The sequence below is a fragment of the Poecilia formosa genome, unplaced genomic scaffold (assembly GCF_000485575.1).
Source record: "Poecilia formosa unplaced genomic scaffold, Poecilia_formosa-5.1.2 Scaffold186, whole genome shotgun sequence".
In the NCBI taxonomy this organism is placed as follows: domain Eukaryota; kingdom Metazoa; phylum Chordata; class Actinopteri; order Cyprinodontiformes; family Poeciliidae; genus Poecilia; species Poecilia formosa.
This window is the reverse complement of record NW_006800125.1, coordinates 1-26,967: the sequence shown is the minus strand read 5'-3', so window position 1 is coordinate 26,967 and position 26,967 is coordinate 1. Positions and strand designations below refer to the sequence as shown.

At 39.9% G+C, this 26,967-nt stretch overlaps 3 protein-coding genes across 4 annotated transcripts; 2 read left to right on the top strand and 1 right to left on the bottom strand.

Annotated features, from left to right (window-relative positions):
• Nucleotides 1–1,605: 1,605 nt before the first annotated feature.
• Nucleotides 1,606–5,213, top strand: LOC107837891 (insulin-like growth factor-binding protein 6). The gene is made up of 4 exons (XM_016678577.1): nucleotides 1,606–2,497; nucleotides 3,010–3,038; nucleotides 3,125–3,244; nucleotides 4,480–5,213. The coding sequence occupies exons 1-4, from the start codon at nucleotides 2,173–2,175 to the stop codon at nucleotides 4,582–4,584; spliced, it is 579 nt and encodes a 192-aa protein (XP_016534063.1). The 5' UTR covers nucleotides 1,606–2,172; the 3' UTR covers nucleotides 4,585–5,213.
• Nucleotides 5,214–6,799: 1,586 nt separating this feature from the next.
• LOC103147611 (phosphatidylinositol 5-phosphate 4-kinase type-2 gamma-like) lies at nucleotides 6,800–17,867 on the top strand. Its single transcript, XM_007566031.2, has 10 exons — nucleotides 6,800–6,998; nucleotides 7,082–7,179; nucleotides 8,953–9,049; nucleotides 9,493–9,642; nucleotides 10,649–10,795; nucleotides 11,208–11,246; nucleotides 12,215–12,328; nucleotides 12,409–12,661; nucleotides 12,771–12,874; nucleotides 13,004–17,867. The coding sequence occupies exons 1-10, from the start codon at nucleotides 6,834–6,836 to the stop codon at nucleotides 13,082–13,084; spliced, it is 1,248 nt and encodes a 415-aa protein (XP_007566093.1). The 5' UTR covers nucleotides 6,800–6,833; the 3' UTR covers nucleotides 13,085–17,867.
• On the bottom strand, nucleotides 17,839–26,943 carry LOC103147666 (arf-GAP with GTPase, ANK repeat and PH domain-containing protein 2-like). 2 transcript variants are annotated; one of them, XM_016678655.1, is made up of 9 exons: nucleotides 25,743–26,943; nucleotides 25,514–25,651; nucleotides 25,305–25,364; nucleotides 24,188–24,339; nucleotides 23,479–23,569; nucleotides 22,267–22,489; nucleotides 21,886–22,189; nucleotides 20,201–20,502; nucleotides 17,839–19,965 (listed from the first exon to the last, which is right to left on the bottom strand). In XM_016678655.1, exons 1-8 carry the CDS (start codon nucleotides 25,846–25,848, stop codon nucleotides 20,218–20,220), a joined length of 1,359 nt encoding a protein of 452 aa, XP_016534141.1. In that variant the 5' UTR covers nucleotides 25,849–26,943; the 3' UTR covers nucleotides 17,839–19,965; nucleotides 20,201–20,217. The 2 variants fall into 2 exon arrangements, with proteins under 2 accessions (XP_016534141.1, XP_007566183.2); XM_007566121.2 differs by having other exon boundaries at nucleotides 17,839–20,502.
• Nucleotides 26,944–26,967: the final 24 nt, after the last annotated feature.

Genomic DNA, 26,967 nt, shown 5'->3' with positions numbered 1-26,967 from the left:
ATTTTTAACCCGCGCAGTGCCAAAGCGCAGTAGTTTTTAACGTATTTTACCCATTTTCTAAAAACGTATATGTATTTTTCTTTTAAATTTTATGTACTTATTTTGATCCATTTCATTTAGTTTTGCTTTTTACTTGTTTGATTTATGGACGTGCTTATTTTATTTTAAATGTATACTTTATAATATGTGGTGAGAGGACTATTTTTTTATTTCTGGCTTTTGTCTTTTTATTTACAAAATCAGTGTTGTCACAGACTGTGAATCAGAGACCACTGCCGTGGGTCAGTGACTCATAGAGTGCGGAATTTACATCCTGGGACTTTTTTGCCCTAAGCTGCTAATGTTACTCACTGAGCATTTAACGACACACCTTGACAAGTCATTTCCTCAGAAACTGCAAGCAAGTTTGAAATGCTTTGAAATCATTCAGGACACTGTTATTAAAGAAAATACATCACAGGCTGTACACTGAAATGTATCGGAATAAAATAGTTCAACTCTCTTGAAAGTAATATGTCAAAAATCAAATGAGGCAATTTAACTTGTGGATTTCTAACCTTGTTTCTATGGCTGTTTTTTATAAAATTAATGTCTGTAGTAACTATAATATGATAAATGCTTTTATAAATGAACTTGCAATCTGGTTGACAAATGTGTTTATTGCAACTACAAGATCTAAAGCCATTTGTTCTCCAATATAAATGGAACCTGGGTTACTATTAATCAGAGTAAATTTTAGTATTAAACTGTTTAAAAGGAAAATATGAAACAAATAACAGTTTAATGTGGAGCTTAGCCCCCAATAAAGTCAAAAGGTGGACTAGTTTGAGCTTCTGCCTTCTTCCTAGATGTTAAGTAGGAATTTGGATCTTGAAATAACATAATAATTTCCAAGTCAGAAAACCAGTAAGATTTATCAATTGTTGGCTTCAGTTCAAATGATCTCTGTCAGTTTTGTATGTATATTTTCGCTAAAGTTCTTTAAAACTTAAAAAAAAAAAGTCATCTGTGGATTGAAACTGTGGCATGAGTTTATTTTTCATTGAAATAATGAGCTAAATGCCAACCAAGAGCTTAAATCTTACTTATTTTAGCTTAAACTTAAAAATATTGTACCATCCATTTTCTTGTTGGATTTGAATCCACTGATCAAATGAGACATCAGAACTGCAAAATATTCCAGTACTAAAGTGGTGTAATGATCATCAAGAACCATCAATTAACCAACTGACAGTACAAGCTAACAGCAATGCATGTATCTGCATTTTTTTTACACTAAAACACGAAGAGGAAAAATATGCACAAAAAAGGGTTTTTTTGTGCATATTTGTGAAAATTATTTAATGTAATAAAAACCACCAGAATTAAAAATTGTGTAACTATTGCAAATATTTTAGCCATATTGGATTTGTGGAGTTTAGGGTTAGGAGGATACTTCTATATTTTGATCTTTAAATTCTGACTTTAAGGGGACCTTTCTGCACATTTTTCCAAATTTAATCTTAAAATGTAAATCTAAATAATTAAACTACATTATTAAGCCAGTGCCTAAAAGGTTTTTTTCTTCTTGCTTCATTTTAATTTCACAGAAGTCATGTTTGATCTGCTACTATACTTTTTAAAAGTATGAGATCTGGTGATCTAAAGTATTACTCATGCTAAATTTTCATTCAGTCACTGGGTAGACTGGGTTCTGTGCTCACTGGACTGGTCTATCACATTCAGGCATTGTCTCCGTAAGTAAATGACTCTCCAGATGGGGAAAAGTCAGAGCAATGGAGCGTTAAACACTGTGATTACCTGTGATTTTTGCCAGTGTTGAAAACACTACAGTTCTCCATGCTGACGGACAACAAACTGGTTGAACGTGTGTGAGTCTTTGTGTGTGTGTGTGTGTGTGTGTGTGTCGTGTCAAACTGGGGGTGTGCTCAGCTGCGTGAAAATGAGAGGAAAATCTAACATTCTCCATCTCGTACCCTCCCATATACCTTTACTCGCTGCTGGAGGCTCCTTAAAAGGTGCTGCCAGTAGTGTCTGTCTGCCTTATCATCACTGTCTTGGCAGGAGGAAATTATACCCAGCTGTTACAGACAGAGAGACTGCAGTCAGAGGAGTTAAAAATCTCTGAGGACAGAACATCTTTACAGAAACGCAGTGGTAGCCTCTATTAGGATGAAATTACTTATGGAAAGCCTTCAAATCAAGATGCTGCTGTGCGTAAACATCTTGGCGCTGCTCGTCCGGGAGGTTGCTCTGTCAAGCATCCTGACCACACCGTCCAGAGGATGTCCAACCTGCACAGGAAAGCCTGTGGATTTGAACGTGGCCTCTCTGGCTCCTGGGGAGCCGTGCGGCGTCTACACTCTGAGCTGTGCCCCAGGTCTGCGCTGTGAGCCTCCACAGGATGAGCCGAGACCCCTGCGTGCCCTGTTGGAGGGCAGAGGAGTCTGCAGCAACGTCAGCAGCACCACACCGACTACGCAGGTCTACCCTGCAGGTAAGGCACACAGAGCTGCTGTATTAATGACTGTTTCTAACTCATCTGTCGACTGGACCCTATACAGCTCTCCTTCAGTGTCATTTCAAATGTTAGGAATTTTTTTATTTTTTATTTTTTTTGCTGGGAGTTATGTGCTTTGTGAGGTAAAATGTGTTTTATTAGTCTGAAACTCTGTGCACACCATCAGCTGATGGTGTTTCAGAAAGAGTTGCTGCAGGGCTGAGTGGATGAATGAGTAACTTTGGTTTAGTGGTGTTGGCAAATTACCAGTTTACTTTGGAAGTGATTGGACAGCATTTTAGGCAGGAATACAATTTCTGTATTGAATGGTCAGAAAATAATCTCATTGTAACTTTTCATTACTTTCCCACAGATGTGGATTTTATCAATCTGACTGCTTTTTGTTAAACGTGGAACAAAAGGATGCGCAACAGCTACTTGAAAAATGTCCTTTTGCAACTTTAGCAAAGTAAATAATGTGTGTCGTATTTCCGTTTGTCTGATCTTAGAATCGGCGCCAACTGAGGAGCCCAGTGAGGTAAAAATGATCTCTCTCTGTTTCAGCAAACTGCAGACTGTGTGTCATACACTGTTAACAGTGCATATGTCCGTCTCTTCCTGCAGGCTCCCTGCCGCAAACTTCTAATGAAAGTCATCCAAGATCTTGACGCCCATTTATTTAAGTCCCGTCATGATATCTACATACCCAACTGTGATAAAAGTGGTTTCTACAAAAGGAAGCAGGTAGGACTCTAAATAAAGAAAAATCATGTAAGAAAATTCAAGTTTCATTCCACGTATTTAAACTAATGATATTTAGTTTGTGTTAGACAGACCACACAGGCCTTATTGTACTTGGTTGACTCACCTGAAAAGAAAATATCTGGCCAGGTGGATGTTTTGTGACGGTTAAGAGAAAAGTCAGAAAAATGTGGATTAATGGCAATAGAAAGTAAAACTGAAGTTGTGTGTTTTCCTACCCCTCCGATGTCCCTGGAGATTTTTTTTTTTTTTGTATAGTTTTGGCTAAATTAATGCTAATAGCTAAACATTTAGCCATGTTGTATATTTTGAGGTGAAGTTCCATTTTTATCTTTTTTTTTCTTTCAGTCGTTTTCATGACTGCTAAACAAAATAAAAATAATCTTTGCCCCATTTTAAATACGCTATCACTGCATCTTGATTAAATCATAATGTTGCCACGTTTAGATCTGCATTTTTCTGGATGTGCAAGGGAACTATGTGAAAATAATAATAAAAAAACTTTACTAAAGAAATAGAGTTGATTAAAATTAATATTGCTTACAATTCCAGCGCTGAATGTCACATACCACCTACCATGGCAAGAACTGAACTCAATCATGCCATTAATTAAATTTGTTTTATATATATATATATATATTTATGATGAAAGAGCAATTTTGTGTCTATGAGTCACAAGTGGAGCAAGAAAAAAAATGAACGACTTGCCCTCCTCCCACTTTCTTATTATGTAGCTCAAAAACAGTCACTTCCTGTACAACCTGCCTCAAACCAATTCTACATTTTTATTTTAGATGGACTTATCTTTGCATAAAAAGTCTTAAGTCAGTGATTTGTATGCAGTCATACACATATTCCTTTTCATAAGATTTTGTGTTCTTTATTGTCAGTCATCAGGCAGAAAATTGGTAGAGAAGAAGGGAAGATATACAGCAAAGGTTTCAGGGTCACGACCTGAAGCCCAGACTGAACTCCAGCTTATAGCCTCTGCAGCTAAAACCTTGTGGTGCTGCAATATATACACTTCTTTTTAAAGCCTTTAAATCTTCTAGTGTGAAACGTGATTCCTCTGACATTAGTGACATTGTGGTTCAACTCCATTTCCCAGATATATTATTTTGAAATAATATCAGGCTTTAAAGATTGAACGAAGTCCCACAGAAACAAGGCGTTTTTGATTAAGCTCCGATTTCTGCTCATTTGCTTTTTGCGTGCAGTGCTGGTCGTCTCTGGGGAAGCAGCGTGGGAAGTGCTGGTGTGTGGACGAGAACGGCCTCTCTGTCCCGCCGAAGACTAAACGACAGGGCAACGTGAATTGCTGAGGAGCAGGAAAGGCAACACAGATGAAGGAACATCGGACTAAAACCTGAACTCGCCGTTTCATATGTTTCATTTCTACCAGATGAAAGCAGATCTTCCTCCCCGAGGAGCTGCGCAGTGATCAAACTTTGTCTCCTGACGCCCTCTGCTGAATACACTCGGATTGTGCTGATTTGATTCTGTCACATTCAATGGAAATTGGACTGCAGCTAAAAATAATCCAGCTAAAATTATATACAGAATGAAAGCATGTCAATTATGAACCGAGTGACTTTAACACTTTTTTAAGCAAACTTCAAGAAATCAGTTACATAACATTCACAAGCTAGCAATGGGAAATTACAAACTCTTTTATGATTGTGTTCAGGTTCTGTGATATTTACATATTTTCAGTATGCTTTCCTTCGAAACCACTCTGTTTTGAAAGTACCTGCTGCATATAAAACATGTCGCCGTATTTATGTTACTGTATATACGTCTATTTATGTTAAATTGTTCATTATGTTAGTGTTACATATAAAAGCGAACACTAGGAGTCCTTTGAGGGAACTTAGGAATCTGAATGTTTTTTTATTTATAACATCGGTGACGTTTAATATTGGTGATGACGACTGATGATTTTAGGCAGTATTACAATAATGTCCTTGACAAACTGCTTTTTGTGTAAAGTATTGCGAAGTAAAATATTGTAAAAAAAAAAAAAAAGTTCTTTCTTTTCTGTATAAACAAATGGACTCATGATCAAGAAGTCAACCAGCTGCCTGAAAATGCAGCTTTAGGCTTCTTGTGTTTCCTGAAGCAATTCTTGCAGCTTTACAATTGGCTGCAATAAAATTGACGATTTTATTTCTTTACAAATGATAGTCATATCTTTTGAGTCAGCGTCTTGTATTGGACTTTAACATATGGGGAAGTGTTATCTGTCCTTTCTAAGAAGAGCCAGAACACTTATTGATAACATCTGAGGCTATGAGATGATTTAAATAAACATGTACTGATGAGAAGGAGATTAAGTGAAAGAAAGTACTGAATACCTTTCAGAAGATAATAAAAATATTAAAACATCAATATCTAATGATAGAGTTTTGAACCACAATTCAAAAGAATTCATCTGACGTATATTTGATGTATTCAAAACCATGTATCAATTCATATAAGTAATATCTAGACTGAGCATAATATCATCCTACTCTGGTTCATCATTTGCATAAACCAGATTAAAAAAAAGAGCAATTGATAAGCTGAGAAGAGTAACGCATTATAAGAGGAAGGACAAGAGAAAAAAAAAACCTCAGAGAAGTTCTTCAATGTCAGCTTCATAGCAGAAAGATTAAGGTTAAGATGGTGACAAAGATGAAGTCAGTTAATCCCAGTAATTCCAGTTAAACATTATCATGGCTCTGTTGAAAAATGCTAAAAATATGTAAAAAGTGTCAACACAACCAGAGGTTATAGTATGGAGCCACATTACTCAGTTCTGCAGCACAAACTCTGTTGTTATTATTATTTAATATTTGTAGTAGCTGTAGTATTAGTAGGAGTAGTCGTTGAATATTGGCTCTCTCACCGTCACCCAAATATAGTTATATAAATATTTTATATATTTAAAAAATAAATATATTCAGTTTCAGTTTCATAAAAACTGAAACCACTCTTGAGATGTTTGCTATCAAACTTTTTTTGGTCACTAAAAAAAGTCAGCAATTAGTCATTTAGCAAATTTAAATGTATTAATTTAAAACTTAAATGCACATCTACATTTAATATTTCTTAAAGGGTAACCTCAGGTGCTTTATTTTTAAATGACTTCCAAATGGCGGTAGAGTGCTAGTACTGGGGGCTGGGTGGGCCCCGGTGCTTCCTGTTCCTCACTGCGCCTCTGCTCAGGCCCATGTCTCTGTAAAATAAACAGGTTAAATTACCTCACTGCGGTCGTCTGTTAAGGTTACTCCCATACTAATACTACAAGGCGCACATTCATGAGATAAATACAACACCCACATAAATCTAGTTAATGTTTAATTACATTGATTGCAGTATATACTGTCCCTGAGCTGCGCTCTTGTTTCACTCTCTGTTACTGGACCGCACAGAACCACTGAGCTAAAGCCTCAGCTGCTGCTGCTGCTGCTGCTGAGTCTCCACAGGCGGACTTCAACTCCAGCCTGCTTTACATACACACAGGACTCGACAGGAGCAACAGCAAAGCCTCCTCACTCAGACCGAGGCACAGATAACCTGAGACAGCGCGATGTCTTCCCCCACTGCCGCCTCCTCCTCCTCCTCCTCCGTCCCCCCGGGCCCTCTGAAGCCCAAAAGGAAGACGAAGAAGAAGAACTTCGTGCAGCAGAAGGTGAAAGTCTTCCGAGCCAGCGACCCGGTGCTGAGCGTCCTGGTGTGGGGAGTCAATCACTCGGTATTCTAGCGAGCGAGCTTTGCGTTGAACGGCGATCGGTTTATGTGGCGCTCATTAACATTTCGCCCATTGATCATGCGCAGATTAATGACCTGGGCCAGGTGCCTGTACCTGTCATGCTGCTCCCGGACGACTTCAAAGCCAGCACGAAGATCAAAGTGATGAACCACTGCTTCAACAAGTAATGTGCTCTGCTCTCTTTGTGGGAACTCTCGCCCTGCTTCCTCTACGGCTGCACAGATTTTTTACATCCATTTATGTTTTTGTGTTTGTCATTAAGAGAGACACAAGACTTTCCAACTAGTATTAAAAGTATACGTTTCATACTACTGCAGTGAGAGCTTTTAACAATTGAAGTGTAGCAATAATAGTGAAACAAACATGCTATGGTTTGTTTGTGGAGCTGAGTTAAAAAGAAAGGGACGGTTTAGCCTTAAAACGTGAGGCAAAACTATTAAATGAGGGATTTGTTCGAACATTGTAAAGTTGTGCTGTAAAGCTGTAACCATTAAAAGATTGCTTTTCAAACTTATTGTGTAAAAACCGAGTGGCCTTTCAATAATCCCTTAATCCGTTCAGGAATCCAGACGTCAATAACAGAGGTAGAATGAGTGAGTTCACAAAAAACAAAAGGACTTGGGATTTTTTACTGTAGTGACATCCAGCAGTTCTTATGCGACTTTAGAAAAGAAACAAGAAGCGCGTCCCCTCAGAATGATGCTTCCACCACCATGCCACTGTGTTAGCTTTCCAGTACACTTGCACACTTGCATGTTGTCCGAAATGAGATTTTTAAATCTCAGAGCAGCGTCCTCCACGCCTCTGTCATGACTTACGGCAAACTTTAAAGTTGTCGAGTTGTTTTTGTTGAGTTGTTGTTGAGCAACTCCAACTCTGTGTCCTGGATGAACATGCACACGCTCATAAGGACTTAGGATTTGATTGAGTTTTTTTGCTCTGGTTCTAATGTCCTAGTTAATTTTTGCATTTTGTTTTGTTACTGCTTATATTTCTTTAATTCTTACAATGCCATTTTGACTTCCATTTTATTTTCTCTTGCCTCCTGTGCCACTGCCGTAGTGACGTTATATCCTGATCCTTGGTTCAGTGATCACCTCCTCTGTATTCCAAGTTCCCCTTCAGTCCTTTGTCAGATCCTTTTCAGTTCCTCTTGTTCTTTATATTTTCTTTGCTCGTTACTTCTAGTTGCTTCTCCTTCATCATTCCCTCTATGACTTTCTGTCTTTGTTAATCATACTCAGCTATAAACCGTAACAAAGCACCCCACAGCAAGATCACCACCATGTTGTGTTCAGTGTAATGTGCAGCGTTATTTGTTTTTATCTTGCCTGTGAGCCAAAAGGTTAAATTTGGTTTCATTTGACCAGAGGAACATCTTGGAAATATTTTCTTTTCTGCCGTCAAGGTCAGATTTGTGGAACGGTTTTTCCTGACCTGAGTTATGGATCTCTGCAGCTCCTCCAGAGCTGTCGGAGGAGCATAACGCTCCCTTCGTCTGGCCTGTGAGTTTAGGCGGACAGCCTCATCTTGATGGGTGTGCTGTACTCTTTCCATTTTCAGATGGTGGATTTTTACAGTAAAACACAATCTGCTTTTGTTAAAGTTCAGCTTGGAAACCGACTGAGCAAAAACCGAGTAACTGTTTGGTAATCCCATAATCCGTCCAGGAATGCAGTTCTTTTAGAGACTTCAATAACAGAGGTGGGGTGAGGAACAACAAATGTTTTCTCAGACTGAAAGGTTGTTACTTTAACTTTATTTACTGATGTGAATCTGTGTGCGTGTGTGTTTTTTTTTTAATGTGACCTGGTGTGGAAACAGGAAAACAGCGAGAACTTGAAAATAATGAAAGTGGACACCATCGATAAACTCTGACAGACTGTGGTGAACAGTGGCTCACCGTCCTGCTTGATCAAACTGCTTTTATTCCCAGGGAGAATCTTCCGGGCCAGTTTAAATTCAAAGAGTACTGCCCACAGGTGTTCAGGAACCTGCGAGAGCGCTTTGGCATCGAGGACCAAGATTACCAGGTATGAACACAACATTATTCAGGGCACAAATACGTGGATGAAGAACAAACCGTGTAATTTGAACAATGCTGAAACAGATCCTCGCACGTCTTTCAGCGTCCTCCTTTTGTGGCAGCTTTTTGTGGACGTCCTCCATTTGCATGGCTCTGTGCCTTATTTGCATGTGCCAGGTGGCTCACCGAGTTATCCTTCAGAGCACACAGGGAGCATTAGATTAGCACATGACAATGGGCAACATTTTGTACTAGCAGAGCAAAATCTGCCAGTTAAGTTTACTCAAGAAAAACAAAATGGCGTCTCTGTGTGAAACAGTGACACAGGATGTCTGTGCAAAATGTTCTGTTTTTCTGTTTGGATTGCTTTTTGAATTTGCAATCTAATTCAGGAGAAATGATGTGTCGATGACGATGTTCGTCCTGCTGGCTGACCTCTTTCTCCCTCAGGTCTCTCTGACCCGCAGTTCTCCTCTGAGAGACGAGGAGGGGAAGTACATGGGGCTGCGGCTCACATCATACGACCGCACTTTGGTGGTAAAAGAGATTTCCAGTGAGGAGGTCGAGGAAATGCACAGCATCCTGTCAGAGTATCATCAGGTACTGGCAAAAGCATGAGTTGTTTACCTTTTTCATCATTTGTTCTGGAAGATAACCTAGAACTTTTTTATGTTTTGGTCTCGTTAAATCGCAAAATTTTATGCGACAGGCTGCCTTTGCTGCAAATGAAATCAAGTAGAATCAATTGCCTTTAAAAGTAATTTAATAAGTAAATTATTATCTTGTGTAAAATGCACAAGTCTCTCAGTATAAATCCAGCTGTACTGGATGGTTTTCTGGAAACACGAGAAAGAAAACTCAGATTTGACGCTCTGGTATACGTGCAAAATGCCAAGTGGACAAAAGCAGCAATTCCCATCACTTTGAACTCAACGTCCCTGTGGTGAAACACAGTGGTGGTGGTGGTGGTGGCAGCATCATGATGTGGGAATGCTTTCTTCAGCAGGGAAAGAGAAGCTAATCCAACTGGATAAGAAACCTGGAAGAAAACTTGAGGTTTCCCTTCCAGCAGGACAATGACTCTAAAATTACAGTCCAAGCTAATTAAAACAGAATAAATACAAAAGCATGCCACACTTCTCAGATTTTTATGAGGCAAAAGTTTGAAACTCTAATCTCTTTATATTCATTAAACATCTACTTTTTTGCTAGTAAATCCCCCACAAAACAATTACAAATTATAAAATGATAAAATGTGGAAATGTACGAAGACCTTTGCATGACACTGACGTTCCTAATATGTAGATAATTTTACATTTTAAATCACATTTAAGATAGTAGTTGTCTTTAACTTTGAGCTGTTTCTGTTTGAAGAAGAGAATCTCACCCTTCAATATCCCTCATTTCCTTGGCAAAGACTTAACATCAAAGCTAAGAGACGAATGATTGTTTTCCTTCCCAAACAAACAGTTTTTTGTTTTTTTTTTTTTGAAAGCATCAGCATTAATTTAACACATAAGTTACAGAAAGAGGCACATGGAGACAGAGACGAAAGCTTTCCTCCTGTATCTGTGATGTGTGTCCTTTGCTCTCCGTCCTCCTGCAGCATATTGTCACCTCCCACGGCAGCACGCTGCTCCCTCAGTTCCTCGCCATGTACAGAGTGACAGTGGAGAGCGAGGACACCTACCTGTTAGTGATGAGGAACATGTTCAGCCACAGGCTGCCGGTACACAGGAAGTACGACCTGAAGGTGAGGGAGGATTCAGAGGTCGGCCAGGACAGCATAAATCACACTCTGCAAACCTGCACTATAATCAAGGAAAAGTTTATTTCTGTTCCAGTAATGTAACGACTAGCCAATAAGAAAGTACCATAATCATTTTGACCATTTTGTATTCAATAAGTGCAATACTGTGATAACTTTTCCGTTTAAAACCAAACAGCATAAAATTGTGAGTATAAACAGTTTTTTAAATACAGCTTTCCTACCGTAAATAACCACCTTTTTATTAAAAAAAAAAATTACAGTGAACGTTTTCACCGTGAAAAGCTTTCAAAGGTGTTCACCTGCATCAGCTGCCTGTGCAAATTTATATCAATTTGAGTTCAAATGAGCCACAGACACTCCAGCTAATTTCTTTTTTCCATTTTTCCGTGTTCAGGGCTCCGCGCTGACTCGAGAAGCAAGTTTTAAAGAAAAGGTGAGATCAGACTAAAGCTGTGCAGTCTTTATATGTGCAGTGTATATGTTAGTAATACTGAGTAAAAAAAAAAACCCTTAAAACAAACTTGTCTCTCACTGTAATAATAACTTTATGGCAATCCAGCTTTTAATTTGAGCAGATGTGATAGTGATAAAAAGACATTACAATATAATTGTTCTCTACTAAATTACTGGTGAAACTTATTGACATCTGACTTGGTTCAGTTTATTCACGACAGGAAATTGAGCTTCTTATGTTTCTGAATGTGGCAAGCATGTAAACATCGCCTCTTGGTTGCTATGGAGACCCCCGATTTGGGTTTGTGTGACATCGTTTGTTTATCGCTCTGGCTACAGTAGCTATTTTTCGACTTATGACTTATGAACACACTTTAATTTCTTTCTTTAATTCCATGTTCTCTTGTTGTTCCCATTTTGAAGAGTGACGAAGAGAAACAGACCGAAGTGTCCCGTTGTTTCCTTCATGCCACAGGGAAAAAGGAAATCATGGCAAGAAACCTGATAGATCTATTAGGAATAAATTAACAAATAAATGCTACGTTAAACTTACAGAATTGTTAAAGATGCTAAATTCAATTTAAGGTTGTATTGTTTTTAAAAAAAAATTATTTTAAGTGTGAGTTTGGGCTATTGCAATATATGCTGATGTGTTGGTTGCAGTACGTTTACTGAAGAAATGCAGTCAGAACTGTTTGATTTATGCATTCAAAACAAGAATTGGTCAGTGACAGATGAAGGATTATCCATGGCCAGTTGAAAATATGAAAAATCTGTTTGTTTTTTTAATGTGCCACTTTAGCCATAGCTATTGGTACACTGCTGTTGTCATCCTTTACTGGAGTAAAGGACAAGCAGACAAAGCAGGCCTAAATAAGAACACCAAATGCACAAAACCTTGTGTCACCTTTGCCAAACAAAACGTGGAGCACGACACTGTTTGTTCAGGTCAAAGAGCTGCCCACATACAAGGACGCAGACTTCTTGAATAGCATGCAGAAGATATACGTGAGCGATGAGGAGAAAGAGAAGGTGATGAACAAACTCGGCAGAGACATCGAGGTGAGGAAGTAATGCTCCTAGTGTCTGGGATTTGCTGTCTTTTTAAAGGTTTCTGTCGCTGAAGTTTCCCCCCGTTTCAGTTTCTCGTGCGCATGAGGATCATGGACTACAGCCTGCTGCTGGGCATCCATGACGCCGAGCGAGCTGAGAGAGAGGAGGACGACGACGTGGAGTCGTCCTGTGAGGAGGAAGAGGAGGACGAAAACGACCCGACTGCTCCTCCATGCTCCACTTCCCCTGAAGGAATCGCCGGCTACATGAGCTCGCTCAAGCCCATGGGTCCCGGGGAGTTCGACCCTTACGTGGACGTGTACGCCGTTCAGAGCGCCGTGGGTGAGTGGCACCTGAGCGTCACCTCACGCAGAGCTGCAAATGGCGAGCGCTCGCCCTGCACTTTGGCATCAATGTCACTCAACAGACGCCGTGAACCGTTCCCTCGTAGGTGCTCCCAGGAGGGAGGTGTACTTCATGGGTCTGATTGATGTGCTGACGCAGTATGATGCCAAGAAGAAAGCCGCTCACGCTGCCAGGGCTGTCAAGCACGGGGTGAGAGAGCGTTGCTCTTAAAAGCGACTGCTTAGCGTGGGGACGCAACACGTCTCCGGCGTGAAGGGTGGCTTTCATCCTCTGCTTCCTTGTTTTTCAGTCAGCCGTGCTTCTCTTTGTGCTTTGCAGGCGGGAGCTGAAATCACAACGGTTCATCCCGAGCAGTACGCCAAACGCTTCAAGGAGTTCATCGCCAAGATCTTTGCCTAGTTCAAGGATTGATCGTCTTTTGATGCCAAGCATAGCTGCACAACACCCACAAGAAACACTAAATATTTAAAGATTAAAAAATATATATAAATATGCAGAAGTATTTATGTTTATTAAACTTATTTAAAAATGTGCTCATATCAATCTGGAGCATAGTTCTGGCCTCAGACGTGCCAAACTCTTCCTATTTTCGGATGATGGACTGCACAGTCTCTCTGAAGGCTTATTTTACGCTGAGCTTCTTCAACGAGGTTTAATCTTTCAGGCAAAGGCAGCCGGAGGCAATTAACAATTTGGCTATCCTAAATGGACTTTTATTAAAAGGCAAAGCAAATCCAACCTGCTGGAGAGGAAACTCCTGAATCCAGCAGTTTGCACTTACCTAAAGCAGAAACGACACGACTTTGAAGACCAAGATGTCTGCGTTTTGGACAGAGAAGACGGGTCGTTTTAAACAGGTCGACGTGACCAGCATTTCACTCTCCCTCACAGGGAGGGAGGAAAATTATTTTCTCTGGTTGCAGCCAGGGAGTAAAACCTGTTGGTCATGTGACCTCTCCTAACAAAGTCCTGTGACTTACTTTTCTGTGTTAAATGTCAGAGATATTTCTGGTTTGCACTCATTGCAAGCTGAGAGAGATGCTGGATTTAAAAAAAAAAAAAAAAAAGAAGAAGAAGAAACATTTTGTGCCTTTTTTGAAGTTTTTTTTTTAAATGTCCAGCGTTTACAGGTTAAACCTTTGTGAGTTCTGCGGGATGTTCGGAAGTTGAGATATGGATTTAAAACCTGACCCTGCTTTGGTTGATAATGTTCCACAAACCTCTGAGGCCTTTGTTGAATGAAATGGATTTATTCTGAGATTATATGACTTACAATGAGATTCTGTTTATTTCTGAAACCATTGGATTTATTCAGAGGTTTCTGATTAAACATGGCTCAATGTTTGTTTTTGAGCCGTCTTTCTTTTTCATTCATGCAACTATGAACTACTTTGAGTTGGTCAGTCACATGAAATCTGAACAAGCAGGTTTAGATTATGGATGTAGCAATACAGTATGTCATGTGCTAATTTTGAGCCTTCATCATTTTACCAACGACTTAACGGTGATGTTTGCATTCTCAGTTGGTCGTCGGGGTCTGAAACAAAAACAGAAATACATACTTTACTCCACTATGAAGTTTGACATTTCCTGATATTTTTCACTTTACACAAAATGTTCTCTTGATTTTATAGCCTTTTTTTTAACCCTATTTGCCTAAAAGTCAGCCAATGATGAAAAGAAAATGTTTTTGTTTTTTTCTTCATTTGAAAATACAGAATGAAATTGTATGGCAAGACGTAAGTGACAACAAAAATGGTTAACTTGGGTTTTATCATATTTATCCCAGCTGTGCCTTGCATTTTAATCCCCTCTTATCACCTGCAGCTTTACACTGAAAAGGCTCCTGACTCTATTTTGTTTATAGATTTTTAACATCTTGAATCTCAGGAAAATATGAAAGAGTTTTAATAAAAGAAACTCAAAGTAAATCTCTTTGGGAGCAAAAATCTGCATCCTTAGACTTTATTTTAGAAAACCTTCAGTGAATAAAAATGTTAATAAATGTGTCACAGTTCGGCCGATAACTGACACATACAGTCTTCGTGTTTTGTTTTTTTTTTTTTACATCTTACCATTAAAGGGGTTTTTAATAGAGCAGGTGTTCCTCTTCTTATTAGCATTGACAATAACGTAAACTGAGGTGAATTCAGTGATGTGACAAATTCATTTGTTTCTCCATTTTCAGCTCCACTTTGTGGGAATATCGGCATTGGTTGTGATATGAAAAGACTCCATTATGAACATGATAAAATGTTCTGACTGACCTCTTCGATACAACTAATTAAAATGTTTCAGCTTTTCCTGTTAAAAGCTAATTAAAATTGCAAATGAGGCGAGAAAAACAGGCTGTGTTATTTCTGTCCTTAATTCATTTCACCTCGCCAGTTGGCTACATTTTGCCAGGCGTTTCATTATTGCACTTTTCAGTAATATAATGAAAGCCTGGCTCGGCGTTCAGGCAGCGCGCTGCCACGTTTGTAACACCAAGTCACAACCAGACACTCGAGCTTCTTTTATTGGGATTTTATGTAATAAAACACAAAGCAACACATGATTTTAAAGAGAAAAATAAAGTGTAGAAATAAAAGCTGAAAAGTGTAGTTTGTGTGTTTGTATTCAGCTTTTCTGCGTCACAACCTTTTGCTGCAAGGACATCCGGCAATCTGTCTGTGATACATTGTTTTACAAACAAAAATAACTAATAAAATCACCCAATCTCAGTCCAAATATGGTGAAAACCAGAGAATGTTTTCAGTGTTTGTCTTTCAGGTGTACATAGTATTTTGAATTAAGAAAAATAATCAGTTTTGGTCATAAATCTATTATGTCTTCTGGCTTTATTTCAACAGAGGTATTTTTCTTATCACTCTCCTATAAAGCTGTATAAAACAAATATTAAGTCCTACCAACAGATTTTTTACTACTGATCAGTGGTTGTGGTCTAACCAAATACAGGGAAGCCATTGTTCTTGATTTTAAATAGGGACATCAGAGAACTTTATAAAAAAAAAAAAAAAAAAAAGGAAGAAAAAAGTAAAATTCATGAGTTATTATTCTTCCACTTTATGCTGGACCTTCATATAAAAACCGTAATAAAACACACTGATACTTGTATCATGTCAAAAAATTTATTTTTTCTGTTGGAGGAAATATCTGCATCCAGTGGCTTTTAATGCACAAACCCAACTGCTAAACATGGTTTTTTTTTTCTTAGCTTAGATTTATACACAATTAGTTACTACATTTATTACTTGACCACATGATGTTAAGATGCACTAGAAGTGATTCAAATTTCTAGTTGTCCCTTTGAAACTGAATCTCTGTGATGAAGCATTCATTCTTTTGTCTTTATTTAGGCCCTCTCGCATCCCAGAGCTACTGGCACACATCCTGATGCTCCTGCTTCACATGGACAATTCAAAACACAGAAAGGACATGAAGGTTAAGAACAAGTGGCTTGAATTTTTCAATTTCTGCCTTAGCTACATGTCCCAAAGCTGCAGCAACAAGCTCTGAAAGCCTACGCACATCCAATTTTCTCCCCCCTGCGTAAATGGATTCAAACCACTGAAAAATTAAAACTTTGTAGCCTCAGCAGCTCGGTATTGTTCAGCGATCCAACATTCTTCAAGGACACACTTTTTAATTGGTTATAAACCCATCAGTTCTGACCTCAGTGTTGATGATTCACTTTTCTTTGCACATTTTCTTTGTTCCTTTTGAATGTGGGAGTGCTTTGAGGCAAACAACCTTGAGAGATCTTGATTCAATGAGCTCGTGCACAAAATAACCAAAAAGAAGCTCAGAACAAACGAGGTGTTTTATGCCCACACCTCCATCATCCGTCTCATTTATCCATCAGATATAAAGAAAGGCATTTCCACTTGAATTTTAAGAAATCAAGCTTAAAGTCAAGATTTTTGGCCGTCTTTACTCAAGTGTGCAGAACTTGAGTAAATTTACTGTGTAAGAGAAAGTAATGCTGGCTGCACACAGGTTGGTTAAAGAGTTAAACACCATGCATCATGATGAACATTAATGCATGTTGGCGTAAAAGCTGAAGGTGATTGGCTATTAGAGTCTAAATACTGGAGTGCTTTTCCAGAATATTAACTAAACTTGCAGAGGAAACTATAGGCTCATCAATCATAGTTAAATATTTGTTTAAAATCATAATAAAACAAGAACTTACAAACTAGCAGGACGACACACAGAGCAGGAACAGACAGAGACTAGTTAATGGGGTTAAACAGGATATAACAGGAGGATCCAGCAAGGAGTGACCAAAGGAGAGGTGGTAAAATACTGGCAGTTTTAAATGCTGGGACAATGGACCAGTGCTAACTGGAAAACAAGGTGCAGGTGTGAGAGGAGAGCAAAGTGCAAGGTGAGGAGAGAAACAGAGAGAGAAATGGCAGAGGAGAGCAGAAAAAAAAATCTAGCCAAATCTAGCTGTGACAAAAGCTGTTATAAGTAATAAACATAATCTAACTGAACTAAGAGTAAAACAGAACCAACTGATGCAATCAAAGAACGAACATCTAAGGCAAACGCAGACGGCAAATAAAAAAACCCAAAATCCTGACAGAAACATGGTGGTGGCAGCGTCATGGTGTGGGGGTGCAGGGAAGCTTATCAGATTTGATGCCAAGGAGAAAAACCTGCAAAACGCAGCAGAAAGACTCGAGACTGGAGACAATGACCCGAAACAACATGGCTTGCAGCTGCAAGTACACTGATAGGCAGTTCTATAAAATACTGACGTTCAGGGACCGGTGCGCATCCTTTTCGATTGCACTGGACCAGCAGCTTCCAGGATAAGCAGGCTCAGATGACGGACGCATCCTTTTCCTTCCATGTCACACGTAAGCGCTAGTTTTGTGTTACGTCAGACGAAATACGCCGAGGTTTGTTGAAGGGGTGTGAATACTTTGGACACATGGCTGCGACCTAGAAAGAAGTAGGCCGGCGGCCAGCAGAGACTCAGTGCGTCTCCAGGACGTGTTCAAACGTTGGTGGGACATGAATTAATGAAGGAATGAGTCCATGTAATACAAATGTCCTCCCAACCGTTGAAGTGTGAGTTCAGTTTATTTAGTGGCAGGAAACGTCAGAGAGCGACCTTATCGATAATGAATGCTTCTGATTTATTAAATGGGTAAAAAAAAAAAAAAAAAAACATGAAAAGAGAACAGTGTACATTACAGAAAAGGTCAGCTTTTGGTCACATCGAAAGTACTCCCAGTACTGCATCAGAGTTGATAATTATATAATAATATAGATTTGTTTCCTCTGTTGTGTCTGTTTTCAGCCACTTAGAAACTTCACTTGAAGGCCTTGTTTTGTACATTTGTAAGCTCTTAATATTTAAAGTATACCTTTAATTTCTAGTTGTCACATCAGGAACAATATTAGTTGAAAATTTGATCCTCTAAAAAAAAAAAAAACACGTCAGCATTAGTGTTTATCTACATTCAGTCAAAAATCAAGTCATTTTAACCTACTTATGTAAAGTGATGGGAAAAAGTATTTACGTCTTTACAGATTTCTTCTGTTTTTGCTTTTTAGTCACACTTAAAATTTTCCTCAGACAAAGGCAAAGATAACATGAGTAAACAGAAAAAAAAAATGTTTTCAAATTATTATTTCACTCCAGGGGAAAGAAAAGGTACCCAAACCGCAGTCTTTGGGAAGCTGAGCTGAACTTCACCGGCCTCACTTCGCTGCAGAAGCTCGTGGAAAACGCAAACCAGTTCAAAATGGCCCGCCTGACAACAGGAAGTAGGTGAAAAGATTTCAAAAAGGAACGCATCACGAGCATCTATCAGTCTGTAAAGTGTCACGAAGCCTTGGGACTTCAGTGGACCACAGCGGGGAGCCATTATCTGGAAATGGAGAAAACAGGAAGGCGATGAATCGTCCCAGTAACCTACCAACGGTACGCCATCGAGGATTCATCCAGGAGCTAACAAAGAAATACATAAAAACTGATTCAAAGGAGGCTGGACAATGGACAAGGAGAAACTCACCGCTATCCCAAAACAACACAAATGATATTTGTCAAAAACATCCTAAACGTTCCCAAAGAATCTTGGGAAAACATTTGGCGGGACGGAGGTGGAACTGTCTGAAGGTCCAGTTACAGCTGGAGTGAAACTGTCAACATTTCAGAAAAAGAATATTAGACCTACAGACAAACGTGGTGGTGTGACGGTTTGGGCTGCTTTTCTGCTTCAGGATCTGGATAATTTGCTGTAGTTGATGGAAAAACGAAGGTTTCTGTCTACCATAAAAGAAGAACGTTGGGCCATCAGTCTTTCACTTTAAGTTAAAAACATTTTGGTCATGCAGCCGAACAACAATCCCCAGCACACTAGCAACTTCTCCTCTGAATGACTCAAAATTTTCCTTTTGGAGTGCCCTAGTCAAAGTCTGGACCTAAATCCAAATAATTTGCTTGGAAAACCTCCAGTGTGGCTGAACTAAAAATGATTCTGCCACACAAGAGAGGGCAAACTTTCTCCACAACGATGTGGAAAAACTCACATCCAGTTAGTCTGAAAAGGAAATTCGTTTGATGATGTGAAGCGTTTAAGTGTGACAAAAAAAAAGAAAATAACAGAACAAATCTATAAGAGGATGGAAACCTTTTCACAGCACTGCGCATGTATCTTAATACTCACTTGAACAATGAGCTACTGCGGTATGTACAGTGTTTCACATCAGACACACCAGTAACAGACAAAACATAAAAAAATCTGAGTTAAGCAGGAAACTAAAACTGAACTAAAACTCTGTACAGTTAATCTCTGAACAGCAATGAGTAACCCTTTATGTTTTATACACAGAAACAACTGTACAAATCATACAGTAATAAACTGGAAATTAAACACTTTTAAATTCGTAGTATTTTATCAACACATTTCTATACAGCTGTTTTATTCCCCTTTATCCAGCCACTAACATATTTCACATCAACTTACACGTAACATAATTTATGCACTTAATGACAAGCTCTGATGAATCTAAAACTCACATTCACTGTCAAAATTAATAATAGCCATAATCTTTTATGCTACGAGCTCGATACATCCCACTCTTTAGATTAGTAAACTTATTGCAGTTCTTTTACTTCTGGGCTTCAGCTGCTCAGAGAAGCTGTTTGAGGCCTGCAGGCGGGTTTCCATTCATAGCCGAGTGGAGAACAAAGTCGAGTACTGACTGCGTGGTCAGGATGCGACTCTGACCACGCAGAGGTCGGTACATTCTACTTACATCTGAATGCACAGACATGTGGCCAAAAACAGAAAGAAAGACAGAACAAAATAAATCAGTCCAGCACAGTGTGTTCTCCAGTTTTCATCCCTGAAACACACACACACACGCACACACACGCACGCACACCTCCGAGCGTCTCACCTGACTCCAGGTGAGACGGGATCTGTCAGCATGTCCGTGCGGATGGACAGGACTCGCTATGACGGCAAAGCGGCAACACATTCACACACTCACTTTGAAACGCGCTGCAGTTACGACACGGCTCTTCTGGACGTGCTGTAGCCTAGGTTGCCGCCGCCGCCGCTCTTCTGCGTGATTCTGATCGTCGTGGCAACCGTCAGGCTCGGCGTCATGGCGGCGGGGAAGCTGGACGTCACGGCCGACGCAAAGCCGACCGTGGCGCCGAGGGCGGGGGCCGGCTCGCTGGGGCAGCCGTGCTGCAGCAGGACGTCGATGCACTCCTGGCCGCCGGCGCCCTGAGCCAGAGCCAGCGCCGTCTGACCCTGAGCGTCCCGATGCCGCACGTCGCAGCCGTACTGCAGGGCGCAAACGGAGACAGTAGGTTAAAGTGGGACGGCTTACGTCTGACCAACACGACCTTACGGAAATACTGGCATCTCTGAAATCTCTGATTCTACGCGACAGATCAACACAAAGTAATTGCAAAGTAAAGGGAAAATGTGTTGTCAAAAATATTTACATGTGAAAGTCGGATGCTGTGCGCATCTGTGTTTACACCCTTTATTCTTACAACTTTAAATAAAACTCAATAAAAACTTTTTTTTTTCTTTTTGCTTTGCTATGGAGTGCTTTTCTGTAGCGGGGATGGAGAATCTGTGCAGAGTTGATGGGAAGATAAATGGAGAAAAATAGCCAGATATACTTTAAGAAAACGTCTCAGAAGCTGCAACAAACTTCAGGCTGGAGAGATTTGGCTTCCAGCAGAACAAGGACCCCAAAATTCACAGAGAAAGCTAAAATTAAAAGTTTTAATTCAAATATTTATGTGAGCAGTCTAGTTAAAGATGAGCTATTATGCTTCGTTGAACAGGTTTGGATATATGGGCTCTGCAAAAGATGGTCATTATAGTTTTTGCACAAAATCATTCTTAGATAATGAGATTTTGCCTATTTTGAGCTCCTCTCAGAACGAACTGTTTTAGGGCTTTTTGTCGCTTTAAATCCAAATAAGCTGCAGCTGGCCACGCCCCCAACTCAATATTTTCCTGAAAATGTCTGCAAACAGACGCACAATTATACAGCCGTACGTCTTTGAAAAGAATAAGTAGAGCTTCCTGCACAACCAACAAGAATGCAGCAAGTAATTTCTCTGCTTGGGTTACTAGGTAACATCACAGAGTCCGTCGATTGTGACTTAACAATCGGGAGGTTTTTGAAATGACTCATTCTCCAGACACCAAAAAACAATAACTTATTACAAGGAAATGGCCGGGCATTGTTTTTCAAACACTTGGATTGTTTTTAGAAGCAGTCATGATCCAAGTGGAAGCATAAAAAATGTGCAAAATGCGACTTTTGCAGAATAGGTCCCCTTTAAATTTGAGGCCTATAGCCAACTGAGAATCTGTTACAAGATTTTATAAAAGAATGGGCATGAATTTCAGGCTCGAGATGTGCAAATCAGGTAGAGATACACCCTAAAAAAAAACTTTCAGGCTTAACTAAAGCTAAAAGGTATTGAATGCTTTCTGATCTTTATCTGTATAAACATAAAAAGAAACATATCAGTTTACTTTCACTTCACAAATATGTGTTAGTTCATCATAAAAGAGAAATAAATAAACTTCACGTTTATGTTTTTAATGCGGTCCATAGGCGTATGAATACCTATTGCCGGTATTTTAAGTCAGACTTGTCAAAATAACAGCAGGACGACTAGAGGGGAAAGTGTAACACACCCAGACCAGAAGCTGCGTCATCACCACATCAGCCTGCTGACAAGCAGCATGCAGGGCAGAGCCAGGCAGGCGGAGCGCGAGCAGCGACCTGGAGGGGAGCGACAGGAAGGGCGGGGCGTTGATGTCCTCCTTAGTGCAGTGGGCCAAGAGAAGCAGCAGCTTGGGCAGATTGCGCTCCATCACTGCCAACAGAAGGCGGCCCGACATGCTGATGTCTGGGCCCTCGCTGGGTGTGGGAGGAGGCAACGGCGCCACAAACAGTTTCTGCTCATACTTGGCTCGGATCCACGACTCCCGCTCTTCTCTGAGAAGAAGAAAAACAGGAGAAAGAGGTTAGTTGGTAGAAATGTTTTGCAAGTATTCAAGCAGTCGCTGATCTACCGTGTAGCGTCGGGCGCCGGCTTCCGGTGCCCTATCGTGCGCGCCTCCCAGATGCTGTTGACCATGTGGTTGCCGATGGCGCTGAGGACCAGGGTGAGCTCTCTGGGCAGGTCGTCGAGGGCCAGCGAGCGGACCCGGGACAAGTGGGTGCCCAAGTTCCTGTGGATCCCAGAGCACTCGATGCAAATGAGAGCGCCCAGGTTCAGGCTGGCCCACGTCGGATCTTCAGCAGGGACGAGACACAAACAGCGAGTCAAACACCAGCTGAAGTAAAGATTTGAAGCGCTAGTATTTGAGTGACGCATGAATATTTCATACGGGAGTAAATTATAAAGACGGAGAGAAACCGGAGAAGTTTTGCTTACATTTTCTTTTCTTTTGCATCCTTCTGCATAAATTAGATTTTAATCAGTTCAGCGCATCTTTCATAACAAACACAACCGATTTGGCTAATAATCAGAAATAATGTGTTTTTTTTCTTCTCTTTTGTTAAATTGGGTCATTTTAATGAACTGAATAAGAACTGAAGTCAGATCACGTCAGCAGGATTCATTTGCTGGCCTTGAAACAAGAGGAACAGAGCAAAAAAGTGGGGGGGAAAAAAAAGTCATTTTAAAGCATGAAAAAGGATTTTAGAAAATAAAAAGAAACGTGTTGAATACTTGTGATGCGTTCACTTGCTCGGTTGTTTTCTGGCTTCCAATGTTAACCTCATAGTTACAGATTATAGTTACATTATAAAGCACATGATATCTTATTGCTACATCTAGGGAACCCATATGGGGGTTTAGTCAGGGTGGATTAACGTTGTCACAATGGGACCCATCTGGGTTGAACCTGAAGGTTCTGTAAGTCTCAACTGAGTCTCATTTGGATCATAATTTCAAACTTTGTGTCACAAAGTTTTCAAAATATATCCTTCATCACATCTATACAGGAAATTCACACAGGGCCGAGATGTGACCCAAAGGCGTTCCCATCTGTTCACAGTCGTGACGTCCATTTCCAACCCACGCTTAAATGTTGGCACCACTGAAGTAAAAGAATATAAGCATTTGGAGCTTTCTGTTAACTTTTGGTATCTAGAAATAAATCATTTACAAATTATTTATTCGTCCCCAAAACATAAATAAGAGGTTCATGATTATCTGTACAGTAGAACAGCACAGTGTCTCTAAAGGGAAAAGCAGAAAAGGAGCGATTATTACTAACTCGGAGCGTCACAGTCGACACAGAAGTTGTTCCCTTTTGCGTTGCGGATGGCCTGCAGTGCCACGGCTTCACTTTGGCTGTTCTTGCGATCCTGCAGGAAACAAAGAGCAAACGGTGAGGAGAAAGTAACAATCAGCACGCCTCTTTGGTTTGAGATTGTTCCTAGTTTTAATGGCTTTACATGTTCTCAGTCTGAAATATTGGTTTGATAAGCTTCCTTCAGGTCATCATGATTTGCTGTTATTTACCTTCCAAGCTTTTTGTTCTGTTACTTTGAGATCCTCATTAATTTTACTATAACTCCTTATCTTTCTATTTATCTTCTGTCCTGTGGCATATTACGTCTCAGTATTCTTCATTACAGAAAGCTGTGGTTAAGGGAGTGTTTCCTTGGTTTCCAGAGCCATTTATACGTGTGTGAGTGTATGTGGATTGCTTTAATGTGTGTGGGTGTTCAGGAGGTGGAGGGAGACTCTTTGGTTTCTGCTGTAAACTGACAGATTCTTCTAGAAATAAAAAGTACGAAATAGATAAAGATCAACTGATTTCATATGTTCTTTAGAGATGCTTTCCTATCATGTCAAACTACCTAAACACACACTCAGTCCTCTACCACGCATGTATTCTGCCATAGTTTTCCCTACATGTCAAATAAAGGTTTCATCAGCCCTCTGTGCGGTGATATTCATGTCATATATGAGCTGCTTGCCTTGTTCTTGCTGCTCTCACACAGCTGCAGGCTGGCCAGGATCTGGCTCTCGATGGCTTGGACCCAGGAGTCCCTCTCCTCCACACTCTGGGCCTCAAAGTGCCACGTCTGACCAGTGCTCGACACAACCAGGAAGTCAAAGTTGTCCTCCTCTGAGTCAGACACAGGCAACTTTTGAGTTCATATAATGGAGTTTATCCGAAATGATACTTTTTGGCTACGTGCAAAACATTATGTGTGGAGGATAAAAGAATAACAGCTAACACTTTATTTGAAGGGGTGTGCATAAGACTTGACATGACACTGTCATAAACATGACACAACACCCGTTAGGAACATAAACGAGTCTTTATGAATGTTTATGACTGTTGTCATGAAGTGTCATTCAGTAAATAATGACAATTTAATGTAAAGTTGCTCTAAAAGTTGCATTGAAAGTCCATTAAAAATGCCAACTTTGCATTAAATTATCATAATTTACAAAATCATGCAAAGTTGGCATTTTTAATGGACGTTTAATGCAACTTTTAGAGCAACTTTGCATTAAAAGTGTCATTATTTATCGAATGACACTTCATGACAACAGTCATAAACATTCATAAAGACTCGTTTATGTTCCTAACGGGTGTTGTGTCATGTTTATGACAGTGTCATGTCAGTCTTATGCACACCCCTTCAAATAAAGTGTTACCGAATAACCTTAACCGTAACATATTATCCCCAAAGTGAAACACGGTGGTGCTGATTGTGGTTTTTTTTCAGCGAGGAAGACGTTTGGAGTTGACGAGAAGATAGACTGAGCTAAATAAAAGTCAACTAGGGAAGAAAATCTGAGATATTTTTACCCTGAAGCTGTTATAGCAGATGAAAAAATGAGAGCCAGCTGATGTTCGTAGTGCACCAACACTAACACTGTTCAGTATTTATAATGTTCCAAAGTTAGGAATAAACAAGTCACTTTTATCCAGAACATTAGACCATTTAGTTAAATATTCATACTCAAACATTCACATGAGGAGAAGCAACTAAACACTGGTGAGTAATTTAGTCACTCGTTAACAGAATTCAGATAAATTAAATATTTTTAGAAACATGTTGCTGGCTAGTCGATCATTACCTGTCTTGCTTACGTTTCTTGAGCTCCCAAAGCTTTTCAGCTTCCACATTTTCCGTTTAGCTGCAGAAAGCAAACAACAAAGTGAAAGCCAAAAATTCTTAGAATTTAAAATGCGTATTTAATTACAAGTCCTGACAAAACAGCGAGAGTAAAGAGACGTTAGAGTATGAATAATGCTCGCAAAAACGTCGTTCGACGCTTTCCTGTACCGTCAGCTTGTCCCGCGGCTGCGTCTCCTTTCTGATTCATGCTCTTCTTTCTGCGGTGCTTCTTCCTGTCGGTCAGCGGGGAGGCCGAGCCGACGTCTTTGGTGGAGGAGGAGCTGGAGACTCCCTCGACTGCAGAGTCTGGCCACAAGAGAGCAGAAACGGGACGTCAGGGCACCGCTTTAAGACAAAATGTCCTGCAAAAAAAAAAACGGTCTTCTGGTGAGCTCACCAACGCCGTGGGCGTGATTGGACAGCGTGGACGGGCAGCGCTGGACGCCGATGTTGCTCCTCAGGAACAGAGCGCCTCCCAGTCCTTCCACCTCCTCCACTTGCATGAGGCCACTCGTATTTACTACACAATTAACAAATTACACTACATATAAATACGATACGCCTTTGTAATATAAATATGCTCGTACTAAACCGTGTGGGGTTTTAATGCTTTCTCTGTCAGTTTGTTATTGACAAAAAGGGAAATTCAGTAGCATTTATTACCCTGTTATTTTCTATGCAATTTAACTACATACAGCAACAAGGGTTCCTGCAAAGCAGCATGCTTTTTCTATCAGAAATGATGGCAGGGTGACGATTTGAGCTCGCTTTGAGTTCATAGAGCGAAACATCAAAACATCAGGCTGACAGCAGAAGCTGCTTTGAAGAAACTGGGTCAAGCGCCGAGACAATAACCTTAAGTAACGCAGCAACTCTGCAACGCAGAGTCATAAATCAAGCAGTTTAAAAGGTATGCATGCATGCTGGATTATTCTGGCTGCATGATTCTGTCTGAATGCCTTTTCTCAGAAATGGTGGAGCTCGTTTGGAGTGGATGTTCGCTTTGCACGAACTCTGCTTCTAAGCGTACCGCATAAATTTTCAATAGGGTTGAGGTTGGGATCGTTCTAGAAGTTTGATGCCGACCCACTTTATTCATGCCGACTACAGTTTTGATATGTGTTGGGGATAATTGTTCTTTAGTGGCACAAAACTCTGTCAAAGATTCAACCAGCTGGTTGATTTTTGATGAGGTGGAGTTTTGCACTGTATTTATCCTGTATTTAGTATTTCATATTTTAAGTATTTCGTATTTAATGTTGTCCTATATCTTTGTTTTGGTATTGTTTTTACTGTTTTATGATTTTAACAGCTTTGCTAAAGTTTGTTGTTTACTGTAAACATGTAAAATGTTGCCTCACCGCTAGGATGTTATTGTAAATGAGAATTTGTTCTTAATAACTCACCTGGTTAAGCAATAAAAATCCTTATATGTAGAACTTAAAGACACACAGAGGGAGTATTTTTGCTACTATTTACTGCAGATGTTGACTCTAAGCAGTTCAAAGATGTTGCTTTAACATCAAAAATTGAATTTGCATGAATAAAAGCAGAAAACAAGTCGTCTTCTTGTTTTTCCATGGATGTTACTAGAAATAATGTGCTGCTGGATTGCAGCTGTG